Source organism: Malus domestica, chromosome 11, assembly GCF_042453785.1.
Source record: "Malus domestica chromosome 11, GDT2T_hap1".
NCBI classification, from domain to species: domain Eukaryota; kingdom Viridiplantae; phylum Streptophyta; class Magnoliopsida; order Rosales; family Rosaceae; genus Malus; species Malus domestica.
In genome coordinates this window covers 6,826,688-6,853,467 of record NC_091671.1, presented here as the reverse complement: position 1 = coordinate 6,853,467, position 26,780 = coordinate 6,826,688, and the positions used below count along the sequence as shown (strand labels likewise).

Genomic DNA, 26,780 nt, shown 5'->3' with positions numbered 1-26,780 from the left:
AAAGGAACGGAATTGAAGATTGCATTAAATACATATTTTACATAAATTATATATGACCGTTAAATGGTGATTATGTTAAATATATGCAAGTATTGTACTCATTCTCCAGAATTAAAATGCATCTTAAAATGTTCAAAATTTAATCTGAACTGATCAATCGTTTGGATCAACTTCCCAATATCTATCATAATCTTAACAGATCATTTTTAAGCCATCATTAAGAGATCGACCTTATAAAAATTCACCAAAATCAAATGTTATTTAGTTATCTAAGTATGACACGATAATAGACGAATACAATATTGTTGGCAAACAATAATGATTCAACGATTTTCAAATTTGATAGAAGAGCGATTTATGTTTAAATAAAACAGTGCAATAACAGTTACACATGCTACATAGCGGATAGTGACACATCTCAACACCAGGGAGAACTACAGTCTAGTAACATTAGCCACACTATTCACTAGCGACCTAAGCCTTAAACCCACCACATTAACCCCTCTAATTCCTATTTACCAGATAAACCCTAGCCTTAATAACTGATCCATTCCCAAGCTTAAACCCGGGACACACCGGAAATCCGACAACCTGACCCGCCGGAACCCGCCCGCCCGCAAACGTCACAACACTCTCCATATAACCCGGATGAAACTCCGCCCCTCGACTCGCTTCGAACTGGCTCGGCGGCGGATCAAGCGAAAACGCCAGCAAGTGCAGCAGCCACACCGCCTTCGCCAGCCCCAGAAACTCCCCGTAAAAGTCGCTCCTCGGGTGTCCCCCTTCTACGACATGTCGTCTCTGCTCCAAGTCCCCGAACAACGACTCTTCCATCTTGGGATGGACGACGGCCAGGTACTTGGTGGAGCAGAACTTCCCGAACTGACATGTGGGCAGGATCCCAAGGAGCTCGGCAGGGTCCATGGCCTTGAAGTCGTGGTACCGGGCGAAGCAGTCGCGGCGGTGCTGGTCCGGGTTGAGCAGCGACGAGAGGCTGCCGTCCATGTAGAACGTCTCGTGATCGAAGCCCTGGAAGAGCTTCCGCGAAATGTAGGACTGCAGCGCGTACTTGGCGTTGCCGCTCTGCGTTGCGATGATCGACGACGTCGGGTTGATCCCGCCGGTGGTGGCGGTGGCGGCTTCTATTGATCGCACGGCGGCGGCAATGTCCCAGTGGGCCGCGCGCATGAGGGTGAGGAGCAGCGACGTGAACGACTTGGATGCCTCTCTCACTTGGCTCATCGTCGCCTCGAACAGCTCCGGCGCCGGAGCGACTGCAACTGTAATTAGAAATCAGTTAGGGGGGCAGAATTGTCACTTCGTAGGGTAAGACGAAGTTGGGAGAGAGATTTTACTGTGTACCTTCAGCTAGAGTGATGCAACCGACTTTTCTTCTGGACACGGACCTGCCCTTCTTCGAGTGGGACCCGTTAACGGCGCCGTTTAGCTTCTCCTTGAGGTTCTGGATCTCGACCTCTCTGGACTTCACCTCTCTCTTCAGCTCGTCCACTGCCGCTTCGTACGGCGCCACCACCTCTCTCAATATACTCCCCGCCATTACTCGCTCTCCGCCGCCGCTACAACGCCTTCTTCGAAACCTCTCTCTCAGTACCCCGATTTTTCTCAGCTCACCGACCACCGCCGCGTCAGCTGCCCTGAGCTTCTCTGGGTCCCACGGGATGTGGGCCTCTTGGAGGCTGACGTACGCCTTCTTCATCGACGCAACAGCATCGAACACCTCCCTCATTGCCATCTCCATCTCCACCACCTCCTTCCCCTTCGTCGACCCCTGATCCTCCCCAACCGTTACCCCTAAACCTCCCCCGTCAATCACTTCATCGTGCTGGTCGCCGGCCTCGTGCTCGTACATTACGTCCTCCTCATCGCCGGCGCGTCGCTTCACAGGTGAATCACAGGAATCGTAGCGGCCGGCGGCGAGTGGATGGAGCAAGCAAGAAGCCGCCACTCGCTGAATCAGATCCGAGAAATTCGAAGCCTTTCCCGCCATTTTCTCCCCTTTCTTCTTTGCCTTGATTACTTCTCAGCCTCTGAGAAAAACAAGATCAGATTCGCAGACCAGTGCTTTGAATGAGGAGTGGGTGCGCAGGATAAGAAATCTGTTACCGCCCTTTAAGATAGCTTATTTAATTAATTAACTAATTAATTAAAAACAATAAACGAAGCTGTATGGACTCAGTGACAGTCGTGTTTGCTGAAGCTTCCCAAACGGCAACGGATCACCGTGGAGCGGAACGGCGAACAGGCTGTCCCGGCTGCCGTTGACGGCGGCGATCTTCTTCTTTCCGAGTAACCGGAAAATTAACGGCGTTAGTTAGTGTTAGGGCTTCAAAGGTGGAAGGTTATCACAGTAGGGGCACGAGTCACGACTGGAGGATGGCGAGGGCATGTGCATGTGAAGAAAGTTATCCTTTTACCCTACACGTGTGTGGATATTTCTATTTGTACGGTGAGGATTTGGAGGGACGGTTGACCATGAAAAAGTTGTCCTTTTCAATTTGATAGAGATGACTGGAACTGAATCGTAGTGTCCATAAAAAAGAAAAACCCAAATTAAGTTTGAAAAGTGATAAAAAAAAATAACAGAGAAATTAGTTTTTTATGTTTTATTACAAGCCAAGTTATCGAATTTTTTTTGGGAATTTTAAAGAAAAGTATCTGGTACTATTCATTTTAACGAAAAACCACATTTTTACACTAAAAAATCAATCATAGTACTATTCACTTTACCCTTTATTTTGTCCTTATCATTAAAACTCAAAGTTTCAAGCCCTTTTCATTAGTTTTCCAAATTTTTTTTTCATGTTTCATAGTATTGAATGATACGAACAATAGATGGTCTGTATTTGTTTGAATTGTTGCTTTTATTATGGTCTTGTGAATTTAAGTCATCTAATGTTTGCAGCATGAAAGTTGAATCTCAAATTATGATTCTAAATTATATTATGGAAAAGAGAATGAAGTTTAAACTCTCAACATAATGCGTTAATTTTTGTGGATAAATCAATTTTTATTAGGCAAATATGTATGACTCGTTTAAAAGTACTATTAAAATGCCTTAAAGTTGTCTTAAGAAAAATGTTTTAAGTTTTAAAAGCACTTGAAGCGTTTTCCAAAATTCAATTGCATTTTTACCGAGAATCCAAAAATATTTTCACTAAAAACATTTTGAGTCATTTTAAAATTATTTTCAAACGAGCTCCACCGGTCCCCTATTAACACCATGGTTTGTAAAATAAAAACACCCACACTAGCCTGTACTTGAGCAAGATTTGCTCACTGCTAAATTCAAAATTGCATTAGTTGTTAAATGAGTTTGATTTTTAAGACTATTTTAGCTGGTAGATTGAATTAAACTCATCTATTGATACATAACGAAAATGATTAATGCACGCCATTTTCTTCTCTTGCACAACCGCATTTTTTTTTCTTCTAGCTTTTGGTTTAAATAAACCAAAAAGGAATCAAATGTAAACCAAAAAGGAATCAAATGACACTTTGAAATGCGGCACAAACGTTCTCAAGTCTCTCCTTGCATCACTAAGAGAAAATTTTAGCAATGAGCCCTCCTAAACTTATAAAATGGCTAATTTCTCACTTATGGCCAAATTTTCAGTTGTTCATGGCACATTTGCCAATACAATCCAGAAAAATAATGTGACATATTTGATCGGAAGATAATTTGAAAGAAGATTAGAGCATCTCCAATGAAGATCCTAAATGGAGTCCTACAATCGTATAGTCCCTAAATATAGGGACAAATGACTTCCAATGGGCCGGAATTAAAGTCCTCAAAGTATCTTATACATAGAGACTTGCCGGATACCTCTTAAGAATTCTCAAATATAAGGACTAACTATACGGACTCAAATATTGGACTCCATATTAATTTTGAGTGGAAATAGTGCTGCTCGTTACGTTTTTTTTCCTTGTTTTTTGAACCCACCCATGTAGGGCAACTTCTCATTTGCCTTTTTTTTTTAATTCTTGAAAAATCAATGGTGGTGATAGTTTTTTATTTTTATCAAAGGTTACAATATTTCAATGAAATGAATAATAATTTTTTAATATTTTAGTCCCTATATTTAGGGATTATCCTATAAGGAATTTTCATAATAAACAATATTCTTTTAGGGACTCGAATATTCCTCTAAAATTCCTAAATAAGTCCTCAAAAGTGGGGGTGGGACTCCCATTGGAGATGCTAAAGCTTCCACCCCCTAGCTAAATTTATTATGTGATTAATAGTGAGTGCTAGTATGCCTATTTAGTGGCGGAGCCAATATAAGGTTATTGGCTGCTCATGACTCCAATAACTTGCTCATGACTCCAATAACTTCGTAACCTTAATGTGTACTATTTGTATATTTGTATATGACTCCTATACACAACTACAACAAACTGAAAAATATGAGTCAAAATACTGAATTTCAAACTATTGCTTCTTTTGTGCAACCCGCTATGTACAGTTACTTGTAAATTTTCTTCTTATTTCCTTTGTTGTGCTTCTTCTATTTCTTCTATGCGACATTATGGTGCACAACAAGTGTTCAATAAAAAGTCTCGCTCGTCCTCGATAAAAATAGACAACATACATCATAACTTGGCAGATACCCACCATAAGTTCCATAAAATAATCCAATAAAGTTTTTTTGCCCAAAATTATGACCCCGTTATTATTAAGTTCTGGCTCTGCCAGTGTGCCTATTTACCCGTCTTACTTTTTTACTCATCTTATATTGATTTGTCATTTATCTTTTTCGTATGGGGTCGGTGGGCATCACAACACTCTAATTTTTAAGCTAAAACCAAATGCATTTCTTCTTTTTTCTCTTTCCCAACTAATTTTTGTAGGACTCATAACTTCAGTTCTAAAGCACTAACGTTCAGATTCACGATTTAAACCTCTCATTTCTCACTAATTTTAAGAGTATGTACGCGACAAATGTCGTTGAGTTGCAAGAATTCTTGCATTCATCTTGGCAATTTAAAGACAATCTAAATGACTCACATTATCCTTGCACCATAAAACTTGTTCAAAGTTTGCGTAAAAATTGTGAGCGGATATCTCTCAAGCCCTTGAAAGATTGTTCAGTGTGTCCGAAACATAAGTAATACACCATATGTAATTATACCATTGGAGGTACACTAAAAAAAAAAAAAAAAAAAAAAAACCTTTCTAATTATGTGATAGCATGTGGTATATCGTATCATATTCTGGACATACCGAAAAATCTCCCTTAACCCTCCTCCAGAAGTAACATCAAAGATCCAATGATCTAAGTTAAAGACAACGGGACCTGAAATGCTCAAAATCTAGAAGAAAAAAAATAGAAATTCCAACTTGAACTGTCACCTTACAATGCCAAGTAAGCAAAGGACAAATAGATAAGATCACTGAGATATTTCCTATCCTAAAAGTTGGATACTTTTGGGTCCCAAAATTTCCCACCACAATTTCTTCAAGTCACCAAGATAATTAGGGAAGCAAAAATATCTCTCTCTTTAATATAAAACCCAATTAAACAGAGAGAAAAGTTTGTAGGAAAATACAGAAGAGATTAGAGAAGAAGAAGAAGAAAAATGGAGTGCTGTGGGAGGCCAAACAGGAGTGACGCTCATTTGTCGAGAGAGGAAGAGGCAGAGATCGAGTCGAAGACAAGAGAGTACTTCGATGGAGTGACTCCCAAGCATCACTCCAAACCTCAACGCAGTGAGTATTCATCAAAGTATGTGGACGATTTGAAAAACAAAGACGAAATTCCCGAACTTGTTGAGTTCCACCGTCTCGAAAGCGATTCTCAGGTTGGTTTTGCAATGAACTTTTGTAGTTCACCAGTTTAACGATAACTATTTAACGTCATACCTTTTTTCTCACAATTAGTTCGTAAGATGCATGCGTAAAGTCACTTAAGAGCTACTTATGTCAAAACGAAGCTATATTTTTGTAATAATTTTGTTTTGACAAACAAAACCAATACATTAGCTAATACAAGATTAGGGGGAAAAAATTAAAAATAAGAAAAATAGTGAAATGCGTTTGCCGGGAGTCGAACCCGGGTCTATTGCTTGGAAGGCAATTATCCTAACCGTTGGACTACAAACGCTTTGCTTGTCAAATTCAGTTTCTTTTTTATAATAAATTATTTTTTGTGTTAGCAGAAAATAGTGCTAAACGGAAGTGAGGTTGGTGAGGAGTTTGTGGAGACAGACTACTACAAGGACCTGAACGAGACTGACAAGCAGCACCACACCACGGGAACTGGGTTCATCAAAATGCCCAACAAAAGCGACAACCGCTACAATTTGGCACCGGATTCCGACACCGACGTCCATGCCTCTTGCCAGTGCAACCCAGCAACTAATGACTGGATCCCAGATGATTCTGCTGCCAATACAGTATATTCAATTTAACCCCCGCTCGTTTTTAAAAAGAAACTGTTATTGGCACTCAGAACAAGTCATCACTCGTTTGCTTTGTTTTATGAAAACGAAAATGTGTACTTGTACATGAAAAAGTGCAAAATAACTTTTTTCTGAAACGCGGATGACAATCAAGTCACCTAACTAATTTGCATTTGTTGGTGGTCTAACTCAATCGTGTGTTTGCTTTTTGTTCCAGGTGGCCTTTGATTCAGGCAAGCCAAGGAGGAGTGACAATTAGGATGGATGGGACTGGGAGTGTGTTAATGTTGCAGATTTTAAAAGTCTGCGTATTACTATTATTGTGATTTTGCAATTTGGGGTTTTCACTTTTCAGTGTTTGCCAATAAGTACATCACTATTTCTTATTCATTGGTATTATGCTCCTTCTATAGAAGAAGTTCAATGTTTGTTTTCAACTTATGAGCAAAACGAATGTTCGTGAATGTGGGTTAGGTCAAATGATCAGGGCCCGCCTACTTACAGGCGTCTCTGAATAAATAAAGTTCGTTCCAAACGGCACAGAAACATTTAGCACAAGCAAAACAAATAAAATCTCACTTGTTAACTCCCTATCTGAACTAAAATTGCACATTGATGTCCTGCTGTAGTTCTACAACATCTGGAACTGTTATCAGAACGAATCAGTTAAGGTATAAAACAAATTCGATGACCGGACATTGATAATTTTGCGGAAATTGAGCATGTGGAACAGGATGGGAAATAATTTACAATTACAACGAACGGTTATGTCTGCTTCTCCAGATCCTCCTCTTTAGTACTTAAACAGGGATGAAGTGGAGAGGTGTACCTTCAAGTTGAGAAGCAGTTAAACTCCGGTGACGTATAAGCTAGCTGCAAATACAATGTCGCGCTTGATTGCATTTGAAGCTGTTACCATTTTCTTGTACAGAGCAGAATTACCCATAATAGATGCAGCATTTTTGAACTCGCGACACGTCTCATCAAGTCTGACAATGGTTCGCACTATCATTCCTTCAGCAACATCTGTAAGTTCACAAATGTCTGCAAACGGAGTGCCCTGCAATAACAAGGGGATGTAAGACCAATCACTCAAAATCATAGGAAGAATTGACGAAATTCTCAGATAAATACCTTCGCCCACTCATAAACGACTTCAACAAGACCAAACTTGAGATTCTCTCGAGCGTACTCCTCTGGATTTATTTGAAGTTTGAAGTGGGATTGAAGCTGGCCAAGTCTTATTGCTATATCGTACAACCTGCAATGAATAATTATATAAATTGAGTTTACTCTGGAACGGGAACAAGATTTGTTCTTTTTCTTTGTCCGAGTGCGCTTAAACTAGGAGGATAATACAGAACAATTTTGATGGAAATTATGGTATGTGCAGCATGATGTAACCAAAGTTTTGATTATCAGCACCCAAGCCAGCATTCCATAAGCATCTCATATCTGATAACAAGTATGTGCTCAGAGACACCGAGAAGTAAAAATTCTATGTACCAAATCCGGCCAGACCTACTGGTCGATTGCAGCCTCTAAATGTAAGCATAAAGTAGACTACCCAAATCATTGTATTAAACACGATATTAAAGCATGCAATTTGGCACAGAGAAGAAAGTTTTGTATGCAGATGATGGGAGTGAATGACCTCTGTTTGGCCTGAGACAGTTTTGGAGTAAGAGAAGGTTCAGAAGTATTCTTCTGCTGAAACACAAAGGCAGACATCAACGCCACCGCTTCTTCTGGTTCCAGGTCATCCAGTTGGTTTTCAAACAAACACTCTGTGGCTATCAACTCCTCCCCAGAGTTCATTTCGCAAGCAACACGGCCTTTTATTTGAACCACAAGATCAGCATTGATACATCCAATTTCCTGCAGAACATCTATCTGAAAATACAAAGCTAAACTACTAAGATGAATCACAGGTGTTAAGACAATTATCACATGCCACAAGCAACTAAGAAATATCATGCGCAATGTAGAAATGTACCCGGCCTTGAAAGTCTGGCATTTGTTTAAGTGCTTCATCTGACATTTGAAACTTAAGAGCATCGACTTCCTCACTGTGTCTCTTCATCTCTCTTGCTAACTTAATGTGCTCGTCCAACTTTATACATCCATGGCACTTATTCTTTGCCATCTTTTGCAATAAGTTAGTCCACTTGTAGTATGTTGCCACGAGATTCACATCTCTCAACTTCAGATCTGAACCAGAGTCACCACCATGAAAGTCAGCTTTAAGAGCAAGTTCAGCTCTAACAATTCTCAATTTATCCCAAGTGTTGGGCACATTTTAACAATTAATGAGAACATGCAAGCTATTATATAAGTAGGCTAGAAGGCTTTCTCAACAATTAAATTTTGAACCTAACAGAAACAACTGAACAGAAAGGAGAAAGAAAAGGGGACAAACGAATATCAAATCAAGGAGTGAATTCAAATTTCCAACAGCACAACAATCAACCAAAGAAGGCATGCATCGCAACTCTATAGTTGCAGTGTTGCATTAAAGTGTATATTTATTTGGGATTGAAGGGAATTCTGTAATGATACAACTGCACTTGCCCAGAATCTTATTTGGAATTTGAATTGGCAGATAGATCTACCTTTATGTGGATCCAGGGCTGGAGGGTACTTATTTTCGTCGGATTTTGTGTCCAACAGCTGTTGAACTGTCTTGGAGTAAGCAGCACTGCTATTCTCTTCAAGAAGCCCAACTTGGTCAATTTTTATCTTGCAATTGCATATGCATAGAAAATCTTTGCTGTCAACTCCTTTAACCTCAAAGCTCACCCCAGCAGCAGAACCCTGGTGTGGTAATTTTATGTTGATGACACCCTTTCCTTTCCGAGATTTGACACCAGAACAATACTCTTCATCAAGACCACGTTTAGATTTTGGTGCCACAAAAAAACCTTGTGGATAATCCGTGCTTTTACTGTCTTGCAAGTTACCACTACCCAGTGGAGTCTGCGGCGGTAGTTCAGGTTTCAGCACCAAAACAATATATTGTTTATTAGTAGCACTAGGTGCTTTCACGACGACTCCAAGCAAGTGGTCCTGCGCCTGTTGGTAAAGCATGATACAGTATTAGCATACCCATAATATTTGGAATTTGAGTTATTTTTTTATAGATATACATCAGGTGCCAGCATAATATCAGTAACCACAAATCACGTAAAGAATCACCAAAAGTCATGCAGGAAAAGAATCATATCTAGTTAGTAACACATATTGCTACAGCATGTTCACTGGATAATAACACTAATCAGAAGAGCAATACTACAATTTGATCCTGAGGGAGGGCAAGGAAGGGGAAATTAATAATGGTTTAGGATATGACTGGAATAAATGTGTAACTATGTAAGGGACTCACTGACTCTGATTTCATGACTACCACTCTCCCAGTTGTAAGAAATTGTTGGGCAACAGGAGACTGCATAACTGCCTCCAATATTTCCGTGTTATGATTCTCAGCTTCCGAGCGGATGTCATAATACTCCTCAATAGCTGGTTCACCTTTTATACATCTACATGCAAAGTAACCATGCAACACAAAGGTTTGTATGTGATGAAAGGCAAAAAATAACATCAAAAAATAAATTGCAGTACAGCATCTAATTTGCTCACATTTCATTGATATTAGTATCATAGAGATTCCCACATTACACATCTACTAAACTGATCAACAAGGACAACCCATCGGCCATTGTTATAAATAAAAAAAATCAATTTTGTTTTATATCATTCATAAATGCTAATATGCTGCTACAAGTACACAAATTGAATTATTATACAAGTCCATAACTTACTCGATAGGTTTTGTAGCCTGAGCAAGCTTTCGCATCAGAAGTTGCTGCTGTTCTGGTAGTTTCTTCTGAGCATGGAACTCAGCAAAACTTCTTTTCAGCATGTCCTCCACCTGCGGTGACAGTCCCAACCAATATTATTAAAATGGAGTTACTAACACTGCAGAGCTAAAACCTTTAATTACGATATGATTAGCAGACTTGTATTCTTCATAAACACAGAATAACTTAAAGGAAAAATCAATGTGAGTTGATAGAATACTGTGAGACTCAGTTTAACATGCAGAAGCCATTCCTTTATCCAATATACCCAAGATTGTTATATTTTAAGTGCAGACCGAGCTATAACCTTACGGACTTATGATATGAAAAGAAGACTTGTATTCTCCATAAATAAAGAATTAACTAAAAGGAAAAATCATTATAACTTTACGAAAAATCAGCTTTTGCTGATAGAATACTGTGAGAATTAGATTAAAATCCAGAAGCTATTCCTTCACCCAGTGGGGCCATGATGGGCATTACTTTAAATGCAGCCTGAGCAGCACCTAACGGGTTTTCTTTCCCCTCCTAGTGAGCCTCATTGAAATATTACTGATTCTGGGCCACTCTATTTACAAGAGGCATATATTGGTTATACCATATGATACAGACATTATATTTAGCTCCTAGAATTTGGGATGTTAATTCAATTTTGGTAAAATGCTGATCTGCAATCCTTTTCCCTTCCTTATTTGTATGAAAGAAGTAACTAGGCACCTTCAGTTCCTCAACACGAAGGAGATGCAGGATCATAATATAGGTAAGTCGAAACTGAGATTCAAGCCGGGTTGCACTTCCAACTATGACATGCTTCAAATCACTCTCTCCTAGGATTTCATCACGGCACATTACAATAACTGTGCCAATTTTATCAAGTCCTCTTCTGCCCGCACGGCCTGCCATTTGAGTGTATTCTCCTGGAAGTAATTGTCTAAATTCCTTGCCATCAAATTTCCTTAATATATCAAAAACAACCTGCAAAACCCTTAAAGAATGTTAGAATGCAACCAACACAGAGCAAACGTGTATAAAGATGCCCAGTAAGTTGTCACTAACCCACTTGTAAATTTACAAGATATTCTATTGGTAAATCAGAAATGTTTGTCAAAATTGAAGTTTCATCAGTATAAACAAACCACAACTAGTACAGGACATGAAGTGGCTCTGCAGAAAATTATACTCTAGTTAGGTGTCAGAGACTATGTTCTTTCTTGTTCTAATGAAATACTGATTAATGAAACATAAAAGTATAGAACTCAAGTATGAAGTCAAAACCATCAAGCGAATCAGTTTAATGTTGGAATTGAATTAACGAGACTCTTCTACATGACCACGTTATAAGATGTCAAAGTAGAAGATCTTACAGGAGTAGCCTCAAATGATGGAAATAATTAGTTCAGTCAACAGATTTACAAACACTTGTGCCAACAGGACTATTTCTAAACTTGTAAGACTATTTCTTTGAAATTTTTTAAGATTGATTGATGTTAATCAATTCAAAATTAAAAAGTAGAAAACCAATTCAACAAAAGAATTCGGATACATAGAATATGCGCCAAAGGACAAAATAACATAATTTTTTTTTGATATTTGTAGCAGAATTATCCTTCCCATTTTGAGAAAACTGCATAACAACTCACCGTTCTAGCTGGTGCATTAACCCCCATTGCAAATGTCTCTGTTGAGAACAAAACCTACAACAACAGAGATAAGCAGTAAAACATTATAGATAAAAAATGAGCATAACTCAATCAAATGCGATAACAACAATGGTGAAACCTGAACTCTAATGGTCATTATTAACACACACATACAAACTATTTGCAATATTTTTGTTAACCACTAAAGATCATCAAAGGTAAGTGGTGTATCATTTTGAAAATCGAAATACGAATGTCGCGACACAGAAATAATACAGAAGTAAAATACCTTGATCACACCACGACAAAAAAGCATTTCCACAACTTCCTTAACAATTGGAAGCAGTCCAGCATGATGGACACCAATCCCTCTATGAAGAAGGCTTTGAACTCTGACAACCTGAATATCAAATCATATTATGTCAAGCCTCAAGGTTTTTCTGGTTAAGTATAAAGAAATATTTAGCGTGCAACCGAACCTGTGGTAAAGTCCTATCAGATCCCTTTAGCCGCGAAAATGCTTTGTCACAGAAAACACGAATCTCACTTTTCTCAGAACTACTTGTAAGGTTAGTCCCATACATACTATCAGCTGACTTATCACAGCGATTCTTTGAGAAACAAAATACCACCACCTAGGCAGACATTGAAACCAAGATTACATAATTATCAAGTACTACAAGAGAAGGTAACTCTAAGTTACTAACACAGGCTTAACAAGAATAACGCAACAACTCTCTGGTTCCTACATATGGGTGGAAATTCCAATCTCGCCATGGACTATTAACAATACTTTCGTAGAAGCTACAGCTGAAAAAAAATTGAAGGAATCAATGTTTTTTTCCCCTGTTAAATATGAAACTAATGCAGAAAACACATTTCGCGGTGCTTTCCTCTTGTTTTTCTAAAACTACTTTACTTCAGTAGAAAAAACTATTTTTTATTTTTTGAGTTTTCCACTTATATTTTATTTAATAGGAAAAAAAATACTACACAATCCTCGCAGGTGGTAGTTGTATTCTTTCCATGAATGACTAGAATCAAATGAATTTAAGGCAACAGGCATGCGCCATAGGGATTATATTCGAACATACAGGTAATAGCGACATCTTTGAGAGCTTGTTAATAAGTGACAACCACAAAGAAGCATCTGATCTTCTTAAACCCCAACTGTTCATGCCATTTCCATTGTTTTGACTTTCTCCTCTCGTTCGGGAGAAATTCCCTGAATTTTGGGGACCAGATTGCTTCTTCTCTTTTCCGCCCCAGTTTGAACTTTGTTTTTGAGATCGAGCCCCATCGTGAGAAGCTGAAGCTGGTGCCTGTGATCCACTACCACCAGTGGCAGAATTCATATTCTTTTTCTTAAATGCATCTTTTGCAGCTTTGAACCCCTCGGGAATAAAGCTTTCACTTTCACATATTTTGTATAGTTCTCCGGAGTAAAATAGACAGTGCTCCAATGGGACTGGTCTTTTTGTAGTCCTGATATCAGAAAATTATACTCTCAAATGTGAAAATCGTGTAAATAAGTTGACAACAATGCAATTCAAATTTCCTTTGAGCCACATCCTTATATAAATAGTTTGAACAACAAGACAAAAACAGATCAAGAGAGTTTCAAATAATTTGAACTGTCACAAAATAACCAAAATAACATAAATAAATCCATATGCCACAAAGATTCATGCTTACCCGGTAACACGGATTTGCTTTTGCTTTGTCCGTCCAATCCAGTCAGCAAACTCAACTTTGTTTGGTACCTACGAGTTCATAATTAATACGTAATGCAATGCATCTTGTGCTGCAAACAAAAATAATAAAACAGGGGCAGGGGAAAACAAAGACCAACTGTCCACATATCAAATTCCAAGTATATTTACAGAAGCTGAGAATTTAGCTTAAGAGCAACAACAGTTATTCCAAAGTTTTGCTAATAGCTACTTTATAAGATATAGACAAGGGAGTAGGCACCATGGCAAGGTAAACAAGAAAATTCAATTGTTACCAAAGTTTCGATAATAGGCACTTCTAAGATGTATACAAGGGAGTAGGCACCATGGTAAGGTAAACAAGCAAATCCACTCGCTACCCAGGTTACGATAATAGGTACATTCTTCCAACCATAGCATTTATTATCAATCAAATTATTTGGTCTAAATCATCTGATCCTAATATATTCTAGTACTACGAAGTAAGAAATGATAACTTTTAAGAAATTCTTTGCTATATCACCTAAATGCCTAATCAATAATTTATTTTGTCAAATAAAAGACTATAGTGATCAACAAACTTAAACCCTTATACTTTTCTTTTATAGATAATCATACTTCATATTTGCATATTTCATTCATGATATTTGCATATTTCATTCATGTTGAGATTGGCAACAGTATCAGGAAAAAGTAAATACCGTAGCTGAAAGGAGGACAATATTGATGTGTCTTGGAAGCATTATAATAACTTCTTCCCAAACAACACCTCTTTCGACATCATTGACATAGTGCACTTCGTCAAAGATAACCTATATCCCACAGAGATGCAGAAAGAGTAGCAAAAAATATTTTTGCTTATTAAAAAAAACTGGGGAAAACAAAATACAAAACTTAACCAATAAAATGGTGGGAAATTACTGTTCAAAAGAATATCACAGAATCCCAGCCTTTTACCCATTCAATATCACGTATTATGTCAGCACCGCGATAAAGCATTGACCTCAATATTTCAGTCGTCATAATGAGACAAGAAGCCTCTGGCCTCAAGCTAACATCACCAGTGAGAAGTCCAACATCAAATTTTCCACACAAATCTCTATATTTTTGGTTGCTGATGGTTTTGATAGGAGCTGTATACACAGCTCTGGTGCAATGCTGCACAAAATTAACACAAGGGTCAGAATCGACAAAGAAACCAAATATATGATTAAAGTAACAGCGAGCTCAAAGATTCAAGCTGTACTTTTGATGCTAAAGCAAATGCATATTCTGCAACAACTGTCTTTCCAGCTGATGTGTGAGCAGCCACAAATACCGAGTCCCCCTTTTCAAGATAATAAATAGCCTGTAAACATCCCAACGCGGAGGAAAGTTTATTTAGGGTATAAAACAGAATTTCACAGCAATCTTAAAGATAATAATGTTAAATAATTTGTAATCTATAACGTGAGAGAAAAGGAGGAAAGTAGATTTAGAAATATGAAGGATTTCTATGTGTAAGTTTTTTTCGTCCACAAAATCCTACAATTTACTGTCACATGAAAAGTCTGATGACAGTTTCAACATGAGAAGCTGCGTTATCATGACATCTAGATTCTGTAAAGAAGAAGATATAAAGTTGTTTGGACTGCCCTCTCTAATGCATATGGTGAAAATTTGGATAATATAATTAAGTAGCTACACAACTGTTTAAATTTGAACCTTCTCAATAGCACTACAAGTATAACTCACCCAACAACATACATATATCTAGCCCTGTTCTCTACATGACAACAATGTACAACGCACTTAACCGTATTGACTTCGTTATGTAGTCAGTAAAATCAATGTATGTGGGTCATCTGCAACATCCCACTTTTGAAACAGACTGAGAGTGATGTATATGTATAAATCCACTATTGATCTCATTTTTTTCATCATTATAATTAAATTGTATCGGGTTCGAGACTTGGGAGCAGCCTCTCCATAAATGGGGGTAAGGCTAGCTGACATTCACCTCTCCCAGACCCTGCGTAAAGCGGGAGCCTTGTGCACTGGGTACGACCTTTATTATAATTAAATTGTATTAGCTAAAGGGCTATGAGCTCAACTACAAGCCAAGGAAAACCAAGCTTAGTAATTAAATATCAGAATTTTATCTCTCAAAACTAATCATTGAACAAGGATCTACCGCTACCATTTTTACGTGATACTAATCAATCTATAAATTTTGGTCTAAAAGAATTTTACAAGAAAAAAAAAAGAAATCAGTCTTCTAATGGAAAAATAGCAGAAGAGAGTTTGGATTGACCGATACCTCCTTCTGGAATTTGTCCAATTCAAAAGGAAAATCCATTGCTTTGTTGGGAACAAGATCATGAAAGTTCTCTGCAATATATTCAGTACCTCCACTAATAGCCCAAGCCTGCCAATGGTGAACTAGTTAAAAAATAAAAATATAGCAGTGAGCAAGTTTCAGTTAAAAGCACGAAACATGACATGTGGAAGTATCAGAAATTTTCAGTAAACTGTTACTTCACAACTAAATACCACCTTCGGATTTTGTTCATCCTCTTCACCAGTTCCATTAGATCTTGACTTTGTTTCTCCTGCCTCAACTGACAAAAGCTCATCCAACAAAGACAATTCAGGCTCACAAGAATCGATGGCAACATCAACCTCCTTTACTTCATCCTCTGACTTAACAGATTCTGATCCTGACAATTGACCTTTGTGGATGGCATCCACATTAGCCCAAAAATAATGAAAGCAAAACACTTAAGAGACTGCTCACAGAATTGTCCCTTGTTCAAAGTTACCTGGTGAAGTATTTGCAACATAATCCATAACCCTAGTTGATGTTTGATAGGCAGGGGGAATAGAGTTAACTTTTCACTTTATGAATTATTATAGATGCATGGTTTATTAACCCTGCAACTAGTAGAAGCTGAAATCCAATGTGGATACATGATCTAGAAATGTATCGCAGTTCTGCATAATCTACTTTCTACACTTAGTTGAGAACAAACATCAAAGCAATCTCAACCTAACAGATCCAAGTTAACTGGAGCTGATTTGAAAGCAGAAATATTCTAAATCTGGCCTACGACTGCCCCGATTTTATAAGCTTAAGCATCAAGGCCCAGTGAATTAAGTTACAGCTCTTACTCTTAACCCATAAAATTCTAAACATTATAAACAAATTGTATCCAGTTAGCAGTTTATACATACCATCTCCTTCAAATTCAACAACTTCCTCTTCCCAAGCCTTCTCGAACAGGTCATCAAACTGCACAGACAACCCACTCTGCGAATACCAGCAAGACATAAAAATAAAACATTTGTCAACTTAAGATAAGAGACAATTATAATATAGAAAGGATAGAAGTATAAAAAGAATATAGGAGGAACCACTGAGTTCTTAAACTATGACTCAGTAGAGAGGGGAGAGAGAGAGAGAGAGAGAGAGAGAGAGGCAAAACTGACCAGTTTTTCATCTGACGTGCTTTCCATGGAACTTTGATCCTTATATACATTCCATGAGCATGGATAGGCCTTCCAAAAAAGCTATTCCATCAATATTATGTTATGTATAATATATATTTTTACAACTTTCAATTAGATGACAGTTAAATTAACCTTCAGATCACCAAGGTCCAATCCTTGCTTAAAGCTTGGAGGTACAGCCTGAGGAGAGCCACCAACCAGAAGTTCGCGTACCCATTCGCCATTACAAGCACCATCAGGAACAACTCTTTCTAGAGATTGGGAATCATCCAAGCCTCCTGGACGAAAAGGGCGGTTGTTGATGCTTCCCCGTACAAAATCCTTAGCTGGTCCAGCCAAACGTGGCAATGAACCAGACTCTCGAGCTCCTACTATAAGTTCTGACACATCCACCTAAACCAATATAAAAGCAAACTCTGGGACACACTTAGAAACACAAGGGTAACAAATTTAGCACTAAAACACTACAAAAAAACCCTAAAGAACAAAAATTCCTGGTGATTTAGATTGTATTCTAATAGCATCTAGAACAATCAATGAATTATATATACCCCCATTGTGCTTTTGACTTCCCACGCTAAGCTAATCGACATGTGTGGGTAAACACAAACACTGGGTGAACCACATACCTGCACAGATTTAGGTTCCCATTGACCTTCAGCCGACCCATTCTTCTGGCGCCGAAATGGCAATTCCCACGTGGGAACCACAACGCAGCGCGGCAGTGATAGCTCCAAGGGAACATCTGCCTTATCAAACCAGTCGAAATCCCACTGCCTCCCAACCTTTTCGGGTGCAAATACTTCGTCATCCAATCTCAGCGATAGATACTTCTCCTCTATATACTCTTTTATTGATCCAGGCGTCTCCCTAGGAAAAGCAGGCGGCTGATACACGCACAACAACGCATACATTAATACCCGAATTTCGAGTTGCAGCCATGTTTAGCAAATTGAAAATACTCTCCTAGTCTCCAGTTTCCGGAAACAAATTTTGAAACCAATCTTTGGTTGCTTGCCATTCAAGCATTCAAGCTTTCGAACTTACACTCTCCACATTACAATTCAGCTTCCAAATGCACTTATACCAAAACCCAACACGACAATTCGACACTTAAACATAATGGCATCCAATTTATGCAAATTAAGAAGTAAAAGGGAGTGACTTTGCGAAGGCAAACCCTAGAAGAAGACAAAATTGGCAGCGGAATTGCAAAGTGGAAGGAGAGAACTGACCAGAATGAAATCAGGGAGAGACTTGACGGGGTCGGAGCTTTCAACCGTGGAGAGGGGCTCAAGCCGGAGGTGGCCACTGTGGCCGGAGAATCCGACCCGGAACGAGAGCCCGTTCGCTGCTTCTATCGGATCCATTTTTTGGGCTCCAGGGTTGGAGTGTTTCGGGGGTTAAAAAAAAATCCTTTCGAACACTCTTGATTTTTTTTATTCCGATTCCGAAGGGTTTGGTTTTTGGCGGGTTTTGTTTGATGGGCTGTCGAAAGAAACGAACTCAAAGAAGTGTCGTCGTTGTCACTTCTTCACTTTGGTATCAAAATAGTATCTTAGTGAGTAAGAAATCAGAGTTTTAGAGAGAGAGAGAGAGAGGAAAATGTAGAGAGAGAGAATTGTAAAACTGTATTTTCCATTGCATTTAGACTCTGGCTTGTGCTCCTCGTTGATACCAAAAAACACGGAAGCATCTTGTTGGTTGCAAAGATGATAAACTGAAAAATATAGATAAAGAGGGAGAAAGACAAAGGAAAAAGAGACTTCTGACAACTTTTTCTTTTCTTGTTGTCTCTTTCCATATACTATAATATTAAATATACACATAGTATGGCCAAGTACTTTATTTTGCACCAGGATCCTCGCCGGATCCATTTCCCCACAATCCTATTCGTTCATTATATATCGTGCGATTAATTTTTGTTAAGTACTATTTACTTTTGAATTTTAAATTTTAAATTTTAAATGATTTCTGACCGTCCGATATACGATGAAGGAACAGGATTGTGGGATTCCTAGGATCCTAGGGAATGGATCTGGCGAGGATCCTGCTCCATTTATTTTGCCTCTCAAATAATATATAATATAATATACCTATATATAAAGCCCTTTCGGGCAGAGTGCTTTTATTTTTAGAAAAACTAATTAAAGGGGTTTGAAAATTTTAAGTTTTAATAATAAAGACAAAATAAAGGGTAAAGTGAATAGTATCATGATTGACTTTTTAGTGTAAAAATATGGTTTTCATTAAAATGAACAGTATCGGTTGCTTTTCGTTAAAGTTCACTTTATTTTTCTCTTTTCCTGTATCATAATGTATAGATATATATATAGAGAGAGAGAGAGAGAGAGAGAGAGAGAGAGAGAGAGAGAGAGAGAGAGAGAGAGAGCCCTTTCGGGCAAAATGGAAGAAAGAGAGACAAGGAGACAAGCTTGACAAGGAGAAAGAGAAAGAGAGAGAAATAATATAAAAAAAAAAGGAAGAAACAGAGAGGTACCCTTTCGGGCAAATTACCAACAAAAAGCCCATTCGGGCAAATTAAAAAAGCAAACCAGATTTTTTTTTTTTTCTTTGTTGGTGCTTTTCATATACTAAAATATAATATAATATATATCCCCTTCGAGACAAAAGGATAAGGATTGTCTGCCATCCACTTCTGATGTCTTCCTCGTGCCCTCCTGTTTGTGTGATCACGGTTAAGTCACGTCAATATTTTATATTACTATTCATTTATGTCTTATTATATCTATAAAAAAAATAATATAAAATGTTGACGTAACTTAATCGTGACCACACAAAACAGGAGGGCTCGGGAAGGACACTGAAGCGCAGACAATCCTTGTCCGGGACAAAGAGCTTTTATTTGTCTTATAATATAGTATAACATAATATATATATATATATATATATATTAAAATAAAATAAAGCCTATTCGGGGAAAACAAAGAAAGAGAGGAAAAAGCCCAAGTCGGGCAGAATAATAAAAAAAACAAAGAAAGCTTGCTCGGGCAAAGTTAAAAGAAAAGGGATGCCCAATGTTTTTTTTTTTTTTTTTTTGTCTTTTCATTTCAATAGATATATATATATATATATAGAAAAACAATAAAAATGAGCTTTATTCGGGCATATTGGATAAAACCTCTTGATTGCCCATATGTTATTTTTCTCTCAACACTCAAATTTTTTTCTCTTTTTAAAATTGAGTGTAGAGAGATCCGATCCACCATTTAAACTGGGCATGCCATGTAGCTTGGGAACCATAGGAGGAGGAGGCCATTCATGTTTGATCCCAAGCTTTGTCCTCCTTTAGATCTTGGTGCGGACAACATGCTTGTGTTGGCAGGGATGAGTGTGGGAACTATTTTCTTCTTTTTCAGGTTCCCCATGAGGTGCAAGTTCAAGCCCCCTGAGTGTAGGTGTTGGGCCTACAATCGCCATAAGCTCCATCTTAACCGTTATTGGTTTCTATATGTCAGCTTGGTTTCCTACAACCATATCCATTTTCATGGATTTTTCATTGGGTGGGGCCATTGTTTGGCCTTCATCAATATGCAGATTTTGTTCTTCCTTGGTTGTAGTAGGGTGATTTTGTTTTGTAGAGGAGATTTGACCCATTCGATCTATCAACTTTCTCATGGTTTCTCCGAAAGTTGTACATCTTTCTTTGAAAGTTGTATAGCTTTCTCTGAAAGTTATGTAGCTTTCCTCCATCCCTTCAAAACACTTGGTCACTTCTTCACCATATTCGATGTTTGCCACATAGAGTTTGGACACCTTCTCTAATTTGCCCACATCCTCATTGTAGAGTTTTTCATCTTGATGATCATTAGTTGGCATCTCATATACTGGCTCTATGTACTCATTGGAAGCATTTTGATACTCAAAGCCATTTGTTGGCTTATCATAGTATTCATAAATGTGATTGTCATTAAAAGAATAATAACCTTCATCATAGCCATAAGTTGGCAAATCTTCAAGATTATTATTATTTAGTTGGTAGCCATTAGTTGGCTGACAATCATACTCCATGGGACTTGAGTACTCCTCAACCATGTACCCATAAGTTGGCAACTCATAGGTTGGCTCCATATGATTTTCATAGCCATAATTCGGGCATTCTTCAACACCATCATCCTCTTCATACTCCAGAAAAGCATGTTGAGAAAAACCATGAACATAAGGATTGTTCACAGTGGCGAAGCCATAATTTCTTAGGGGAGGGGCGAACTTAAAAGAGTGCAAGGTTAAAGAAAAATGGTAACAGCTAAATCTTTTTATATAGTAATGTCTTTCATAATTAATCAATATAAACAAATTACAATTGTTGCCGGTGAGGTTTCATGTCATGAAAACGTCACATAATAGGCTCATTATCAATAAAAGCAAATACATATCTCTCAATGTAAACAAATATGCTATCACTCAACCATTGATCTTCCATTTTGTTATGCAATGGTATTTTCACAATCTTCATAGCAGAAAAATCTCTTTTCATAGCACAAAATGGCGACACCCTCAATTCCTTTTGCAACGGTTACAAGAGCTAGTTGAAGTTGGTGTGCAAAACAATGAACATAAAATGCTTAAGGATACTTGTTCAAAATCTTTGTTTTAAGGCCATTTAGCTCACCTTTCATATTATTAGCTCCATCATAGCCTTGTCCTTGTAACTTGGACATACTAGCTCCACGTTTGATAAGATTATTTTCGGTTGGCTAGCCTAACCTAAGAATAATTTACGGAAGTTGGAGATCTTTTGCAGAAAGCTAAAACTTCGACGTTGTCCAAAAATTTTACTCATCCAAAACAAGATTAAAAAGCCACTTAGACTTAGTACCACGGTCTAAGTGAGAGACCTTAAATTTGATGAGACTAAAACAATTATAAAAAAAAGGTCGAATCCAAGATAAAATCTAATCACTAAATAGTATGATAAATATGTTTGCTAGTGACTATTGCTGCACTAAATTTTCCAACTCAATCCTTGTATATTCACAGAGTTGAAGTACATTTGTTCTTCTGATCTGATAACCAAAACTTGTTAGCCTTACATCAGTCCCGGAGTAAAAGAAGTTGATGATTTCGAATAACGTTCAAGGAGTGACAATGGCGACCATCCTCATGGATGTTCGTTCTAGTTAGACCAGCAAGATTTAATCTAGCTGCTGATCCATACACATCAACCATTTCCTTCGACATGAAACCTTTTCGAGGAGACTCAATGCATCTTCTTGTAGAGAATCTGTTCCCCAAGACAAGATCTCCAACATCGGCATTATGGCATCAGCCTCATGCAAGACGCTGGCTCCTCTTTGAGGAGAGGCTTTGACAACCAATGTCGAAAGAGTTTGAATTGCTTCGATGGCAGTTTCATACAATTTTTCGGATAACAGCCTCACCAAGTCAGGCAAAGCTTTTGCTTCCAAATGACAGAATATGGAAGTCACACTGCAGATACCATCGTGCGCTGAGCATAGTGGAGCATTCGATGGCTTGAAACAGGACCAGCAGCCGGTGGGTTTGGAGACAGTAGTGAGCTTTGGAGACAGTGGTCCCCTCTATATATATATTTTTTATTTTCCCCACTTATACGAAACGGCACCGTTTCGTTCCACTTTTTTCAAAATTTTTAACTAGTTTCTTTTCCCCCACTTATACGAAACGGCACTGTTTCGTTCCATTTTTTTCAAAATTTTTAACTAGTTTCTTTTCCCCCACTTATACGAAACGGCACCGTTTCTTTCCCCATTTATACGAAACGGCACCTGGGTGTTTTGAAAAAAAATTCAACAGAGCAGAACTGCAGCACCGGCGCTGCAGGAGACGAAGAGCAGCAGCAGCAGAAGGGGAGGGGCTGGCCAGCCCTCAAGCCTTGTTTTTCCGGCGAGGGGAGTGGCGGCCGCCACTCCTCGCCCTCATGTGGCTTCGCCACTGATTGTTCATGATCTAACTCCATATAAGGGTCTCACCGAGCGTGCCAAAATATGTTCGCTTCCTAAATTCGTCATGGGTCTTGCGGGCATGCTGAGAATTTATTCAAACACGAAATTGGTGGGTGTGGGCGTGCCACTACTAGCTGCCGCTAGTAGAAGGGTTTTGAATGATTAAGGTTGTGCCTGTATTTGACTTCAAACCAAGAGATTGTGTCATTGAGTGAGAGTGACTCAAATTAAGGTTCTTTGTTTGCCTTGAAAATAAGGATTTTACTTATATGAAGAGATTGAATAATATGTAAAATGCAGAGGAGAGTGAATGACTAATATTGCAGATTGCTTATAGATTAAATGACTGGAAATGAGTTGTACACAAAGACTACAAATGAGATCGATACTACTAGTGAGCAGCAGAACTAATAAACTAGATAAAAAATGGCTTTTGTGATGGCTGATCCTGAGAATGATTAAGGTTGGGGGCTAACTGCAGCTTCGTGTATGCAAATCTGGCTTAAGCAGAGTTTGCGTATTTGTTTGTTTGATTGGTTGAGTGTCCATAATCATTGTGCCTCTGCTTCTTTATATATATATATGAGAAAGCCCACTGCTGAGAACATTGCACTTGCCCGAAAGAAACTCCTCTGCAGCTTGCATTGTGAAATAATATTAAAATAGGCAAGTTGCATCTCCACCACATGTCTATTTCCCATTTGCAATAAAATAATTAAAAGAAGCAAGCTAGCTTCTTTCATATGTCCTCTGTCAGAATGTCTGTATATTGTCTCCCATCCACTTGCAATACATGCAATTGTTGATTAAACTAATCTATTAGCAAACCTCCACCACCCAAACAAAAAGGACAAGTATTATTTTAATGTCAAACTCTCCTACTTGCAGCCAAACATCCTTCCAAGTTAGCCTTTCTCCTAGGTAATCCTCCAAATGTCATATCTTGTCATATTTAGCCCGAATGACATATTTTAGGTGCAAACACAGGTAATAATTTTTCTAAAAATAGTATTGTCTTTAATGAAACCGATTACAAACTTTTAGTCAAGAATAGAGCTGGAAAGACAATTAATCGACAAGAAAAATATGCACATACATAATTTTTCACAAAGCTTCAATTTAAAAATAGAACTTTTTTCCCAATAAGGAAACCGAACTTACAATGAAAGAGCACTAAAACGTGCTTTGTATTGCATGTTTAGTGAAAATAATAATAATTAATTTAAAGTTTGTTAAAATTTCTATCTAATGTTTGTTGGAACTTGTGAAACTTGTGGGATTCTTACTCCCAAATCGCCTATTCCTCTTTAGAAGATCCACTCTATAAGTGTGTTTCCACACTTATGGTTTGAAAGAAATTGGGCCAAAGTTATGGACCTTAGGTCCTAGACTTGGATAGTTTGAGTGCATATATTAAATGTCAAAGATTGTCCTTGGGGCTCGGATGGACGAAAAACACAAGTATCATTTTTACATTTTTTATTTTTGCATTCAGTTTTTTCCGAAAGGATAAAACTGATCACGGGAACATTTACAACCGTTCTTAAGGATAAACATGAACATCTTTAACTGCTCCATTACGCCATTATAAATATGGCTGTCAAATCAGAAACCAAAACAACAATTTCATCGCCTCCTTTTTCATACTTCACAAAGAAACACTGCAACCAATTTGACAAGAATCCAAGTTCGAGTGCAAGAACTTAAATTAGATAGTTGTATCCTGCAAGATAGACGTCCATAGAACTGCTGCACTGGTGCATGGACGAATTTCTGTCTTAGGAGATTGCTTTTGCAAGCCTCTATCTTCAAACAACAAGTCAGTGTTTTTTTGTGATTTATTATTCAATTTTATTAATTGTTCATATTGTGAGATATATTGTATCTTTTGTGAAAGTTCTATTAGAAATAAACTGTACAATTGTTATATATTATATACTTGATATTTGATTGGTTTCTAACAATGTTTAGGGTTTAGATAGATTTTTTATTTGAACCTTTGACGAATCTTCTTTGCCAAATTCATGGCAATGAAGTGATGAAAGAACATGATTTTCTTTTTTATGGGCAGGAACGTGGCTATCTTTTTTATGGGCAGATTTCCTAGTCAGAATATGAATATAATTTCTAGTTATCCTTTTGTTATTTAAAAAACCTTTTCTATGAGGGTTTTAATTTGGAGTAGTATAAATAAGACTTTTTAGCTATTAGGGTTTGGGGGATGCAACATTGGGAGGAGACGCAATATTTTGGAGAACTTAAAAGGTGTTTTCAATCTTTTTTCTAGTTAATATATTTTCTTTAGTTTTTATTATGATTGTTCGTAACTAGTCCTTTTGCTAGAGCGAAGCCTTAAGCCTTATCATGAATATGTGACTTTATTAATTTACTTATGAATGGATGCATGCTTGCTCTGAATTATTAATCACTGCGATTAAACTATCTAATTGTCTTAGTGATTCGCGACCATTAAGGTTTTTAGACAAGTAATTTGATACAAGTTATGTTGGAACAACACCCTGATTTCCCCCAAAATTGCGATTTTGATTGAATTTGGTACGATTCTGGTTGCGGCCTTAATAATTCCCTCGGAATCAAGAGTTATGACTAGAATTATTGGAGGATTGAGCAGCATAAGCATGAAATGGAGTAGATGCATTGGGTGCAGTCAATCGAGTTTTACGCTTTTGAAAGGAAATTTCCTTGCTCAAAAGTAAACCATGAAGTTCATTAGAAGTAACAGATTCATTTCTGGTTTCAATGGAATCAACAAATGATTCATAATCATCAGGGAGATCAAACAGAATATAGGCTACCAAATCAGACTCAGAAATCGGTTCACTCACAACAACCAATTTGTTAGTAATTTCTTTAATTGAATTGAGGTAATCAGTCATCGAAGAATCACCTTTTTGGATCATTTGAATCTTAGCACGAAGACTATGAATGTGTGTGCGAGAAGCTCTAGCAAAACGTTTTTCCAGAGAAAGCCACAGGGATCTGGAATCATCCATTCCAATAGTCAAAGGAATGAGATCTTTAGATAGAGTTGAATTTATCCAAATCATCAAGATTTGATCTCGCTCACACCAAATTGAAAATACTCTCCTAGTCTCCAGTTTCCGGAAACAAATTTTGAAACCAATCTTTGGTTGCTTACCATTGAAGCATTGAAGCTTTCAAACTTACACTCTCCACATTACAATTCAGCTTCCAAATGCACTTATACCAAAGTCCAACACGGCAATTCGACACTTAAACATAATGGCATCCAATTTATGCAAATTAAGAAGTAAAAGGGAGTGACTTTGCGAAGGCAAACCCTGGACGAAAATAAAATTGGCAGCGGAATTGCAAAGTGGAAGGAGAGAACTGACCAGAATGAAATCAAGGAGAGAGTTGACGGGGTAGGAGCCTTCAACGGTGGAGAGGGACTCAAGCCCGAAGTGGCTATTGTGGCCAAAGAATCCGATCTGGAACGAGAGCCTATTCGCGGCTTCTATCAGATCCATGTTTTGGGCTCCAGGGTTGGAGTGTTTTGGGGGTTAAAAAAACCTTTCGAACACTGTTGATTTTTTTTTTTCCGATTATGTAGGGTTTAGTTTTTGGCAGGTTTTGCTTGATGGGCTGTCGAAAGAACTCAAAGAAGTGTCATCGTCGTTACTTCTTCACTGCCTTTGGTATCAACTATAAACCGGTTTTTTTGTTGTTTTT

At 37.9% G+C, this 26,780-nt stretch overlaps 3 protein-coding genes, 1 long non-coding RNA gene and 1 other non-coding gene across 6 annotated transcripts; 1 reads left to right on the top strand and 4 right to left on the bottom strand.

Moving 5' to 3' along the window:
• Positions 1–338: 338 nt before the first annotated feature.
• Positions 339–2,551, bottom strand: LOC103429898 (protein GRAVITROPIC IN THE LIGHT 1-like). Its single transcript, XM_008368026.4, has 2 exons — positions 1,363–2,551; positions 339–1,280 (listed from the first exon to the last, which is right to left on the bottom strand). Exons 1-2 carry the CDS (start codon positions 2,006–2,008, stop codon positions 505–507), a joined length of 1,422 nt encoding a protein of 473 aa, XP_008366248.2. The 5' UTR covers positions 2,009–2,551; the 3' UTR covers positions 339–504.
• Positions 2,552–5,408: 2,857 nt separating this feature from the next.
• On the top strand, positions 5,409–6,860 carry LOC103447667 (uncharacterized). Its single transcript, XM_008386857.3, has 3 exons — positions 5,409–5,823; positions 6,181–6,417; positions 6,641–6,860. The coding sequence occupies exons 1-3, from the start codon at positions 5,602–5,604 to the stop codon at positions 6,680–6,682; spliced, it is 501 nt and encodes a 166-aa protein (XP_008385079.2). The 5' UTR covers positions 5,409–5,601; the 3' UTR covers positions 6,683–6,860.
• On the bottom strand, positions 6,054–6,125 carry TRNAG-UCC (transfer RNA glycine (anticodon UCC)). The gene has a single exon. It is a non-coding gene; the product is annotated as a tRNA-Gly (tRNA).
• A 138-nt stretch (positions 6,861–6,998) lies between the features above and the next one.
• On the bottom strand, positions 6,999–18,913 carry LOC103447447 (DExH-box ATP-dependent RNA helicase DExH11-like). Of its 2 annotated transcripts, none has more exons than XR_011572869.1 (23): positions 18,357–18,913; positions 17,751–18,008; positions 17,254–17,514; positions 17,101–17,169; positions 16,846–16,921; positions 16,168–16,343; positions 15,932–16,039; positions 14,879–14,980; positions 14,590–14,790; positions 14,334–14,444; positions 13,616–13,683; positions 13,015–13,405; positions 12,400–12,555; positions 12,210–12,320; positions 11,921–11,974; positions 10,998–11,255; positions 10,242–10,351; positions 9,806–9,959; positions 9,036–9,495; positions 8,420–8,634; positions 8,078–8,330; positions 7,558–7,684; positions 6,999–7,483 (listed from the first exon to the last, which is right to left on the bottom strand). XR_011572869.1 is itself a non-coding variant. In XM_008386637.4 (23 exons), exons 1-23 carry the CDS (start codon positions 18,489–18,491, stop codon positions 7,271–7,273), a joined length of 4,053 nt encoding a protein of 1,350 aa, XP_008384859.2. In that variant the 5' UTR covers positions 18,492–18,913; the 3' UTR covers positions 6,999–7,270. The 2 variants fall into 2 exon arrangements, 1 of the variants encoding a protein (XP_008384859.2); XM_008386637.4 differs by having other exon boundaries at positions 8,078–8,316.
• A 4,460-nt stretch (positions 18,914–23,373) lies between these two features.
• On the bottom strand, positions 23,374–26,590 carry LOC139189206 (uncharacterized). Its single transcript, XR_011572868.1, has 2 exons — positions 26,444–26,590; positions 23,374–23,698 (listed from the first exon to the last, which is right to left on the bottom strand). It is a non-coding gene; the product is annotated as an uncharacterized lncRNA (long non-coding RNA).
• Positions 26,591–26,780: the final 190 nt, after the last annotated feature.

Bases quoted from the DNA above. Each gene is read 5' to 3' on its own strand.
- LOC103429898 (XM_008368026.4), bottom strand. From the start codon at position 2,008: ATGGCGGGAAAGGCTTCGAATTTCTCGGATCTGATTCAGCGAGTGGCG. The intron at 1,281-1,362 runs GTACACAGTAAA...TTCTAATTACAG, and splicing joins TTGCATCACTCTAGCTGAAG to TTGCAGTCGCTCCGGCGCCG.
- LOC103447667 (XM_008386857.3), top strand. From the start codon at position 5,602: ATGGAGTGCTGTGGGAGGCCAAACAGGAGTGACGCTCATTTGTCGAGA. The intron at 5,824-6,180 runs GTTGGTTTTGCA...TTGTGTTAGCAG, and splicing joins GTCTCGAAAGCGATTCTCAG to AAAATAGTGCTAAACGGAAG. The intron at 6,418-6,640 runs GTATATTCAATT...TTTTTGTTCCAG, and splicing joins ATGATTCTGCTGCCAATACA to GTGGCCTTTGATTCAGGCAA.
- LOC103447447 (XM_008386637.4), bottom strand. From the start codon at position 18,491: ATGGATCCGATAGAAGCAGCGAACGGGCTCTCGTTCCGGGTCGGATTC. The intron at 13,406-13,615 runs GTAAGCATGAAT...TTCTGATATCAG, and splicing joins AAGCAAATCCGTGTTACCGG to GACTACAAAAAGACCAGTCC. The intron at 12,556-13,014 runs GTATGTTCGAAT...ATGTCTGCCTAG, and splicing joins CAAAGATGTCGCTATTACCT to GTGGTGGTATTTTGTTTCTC.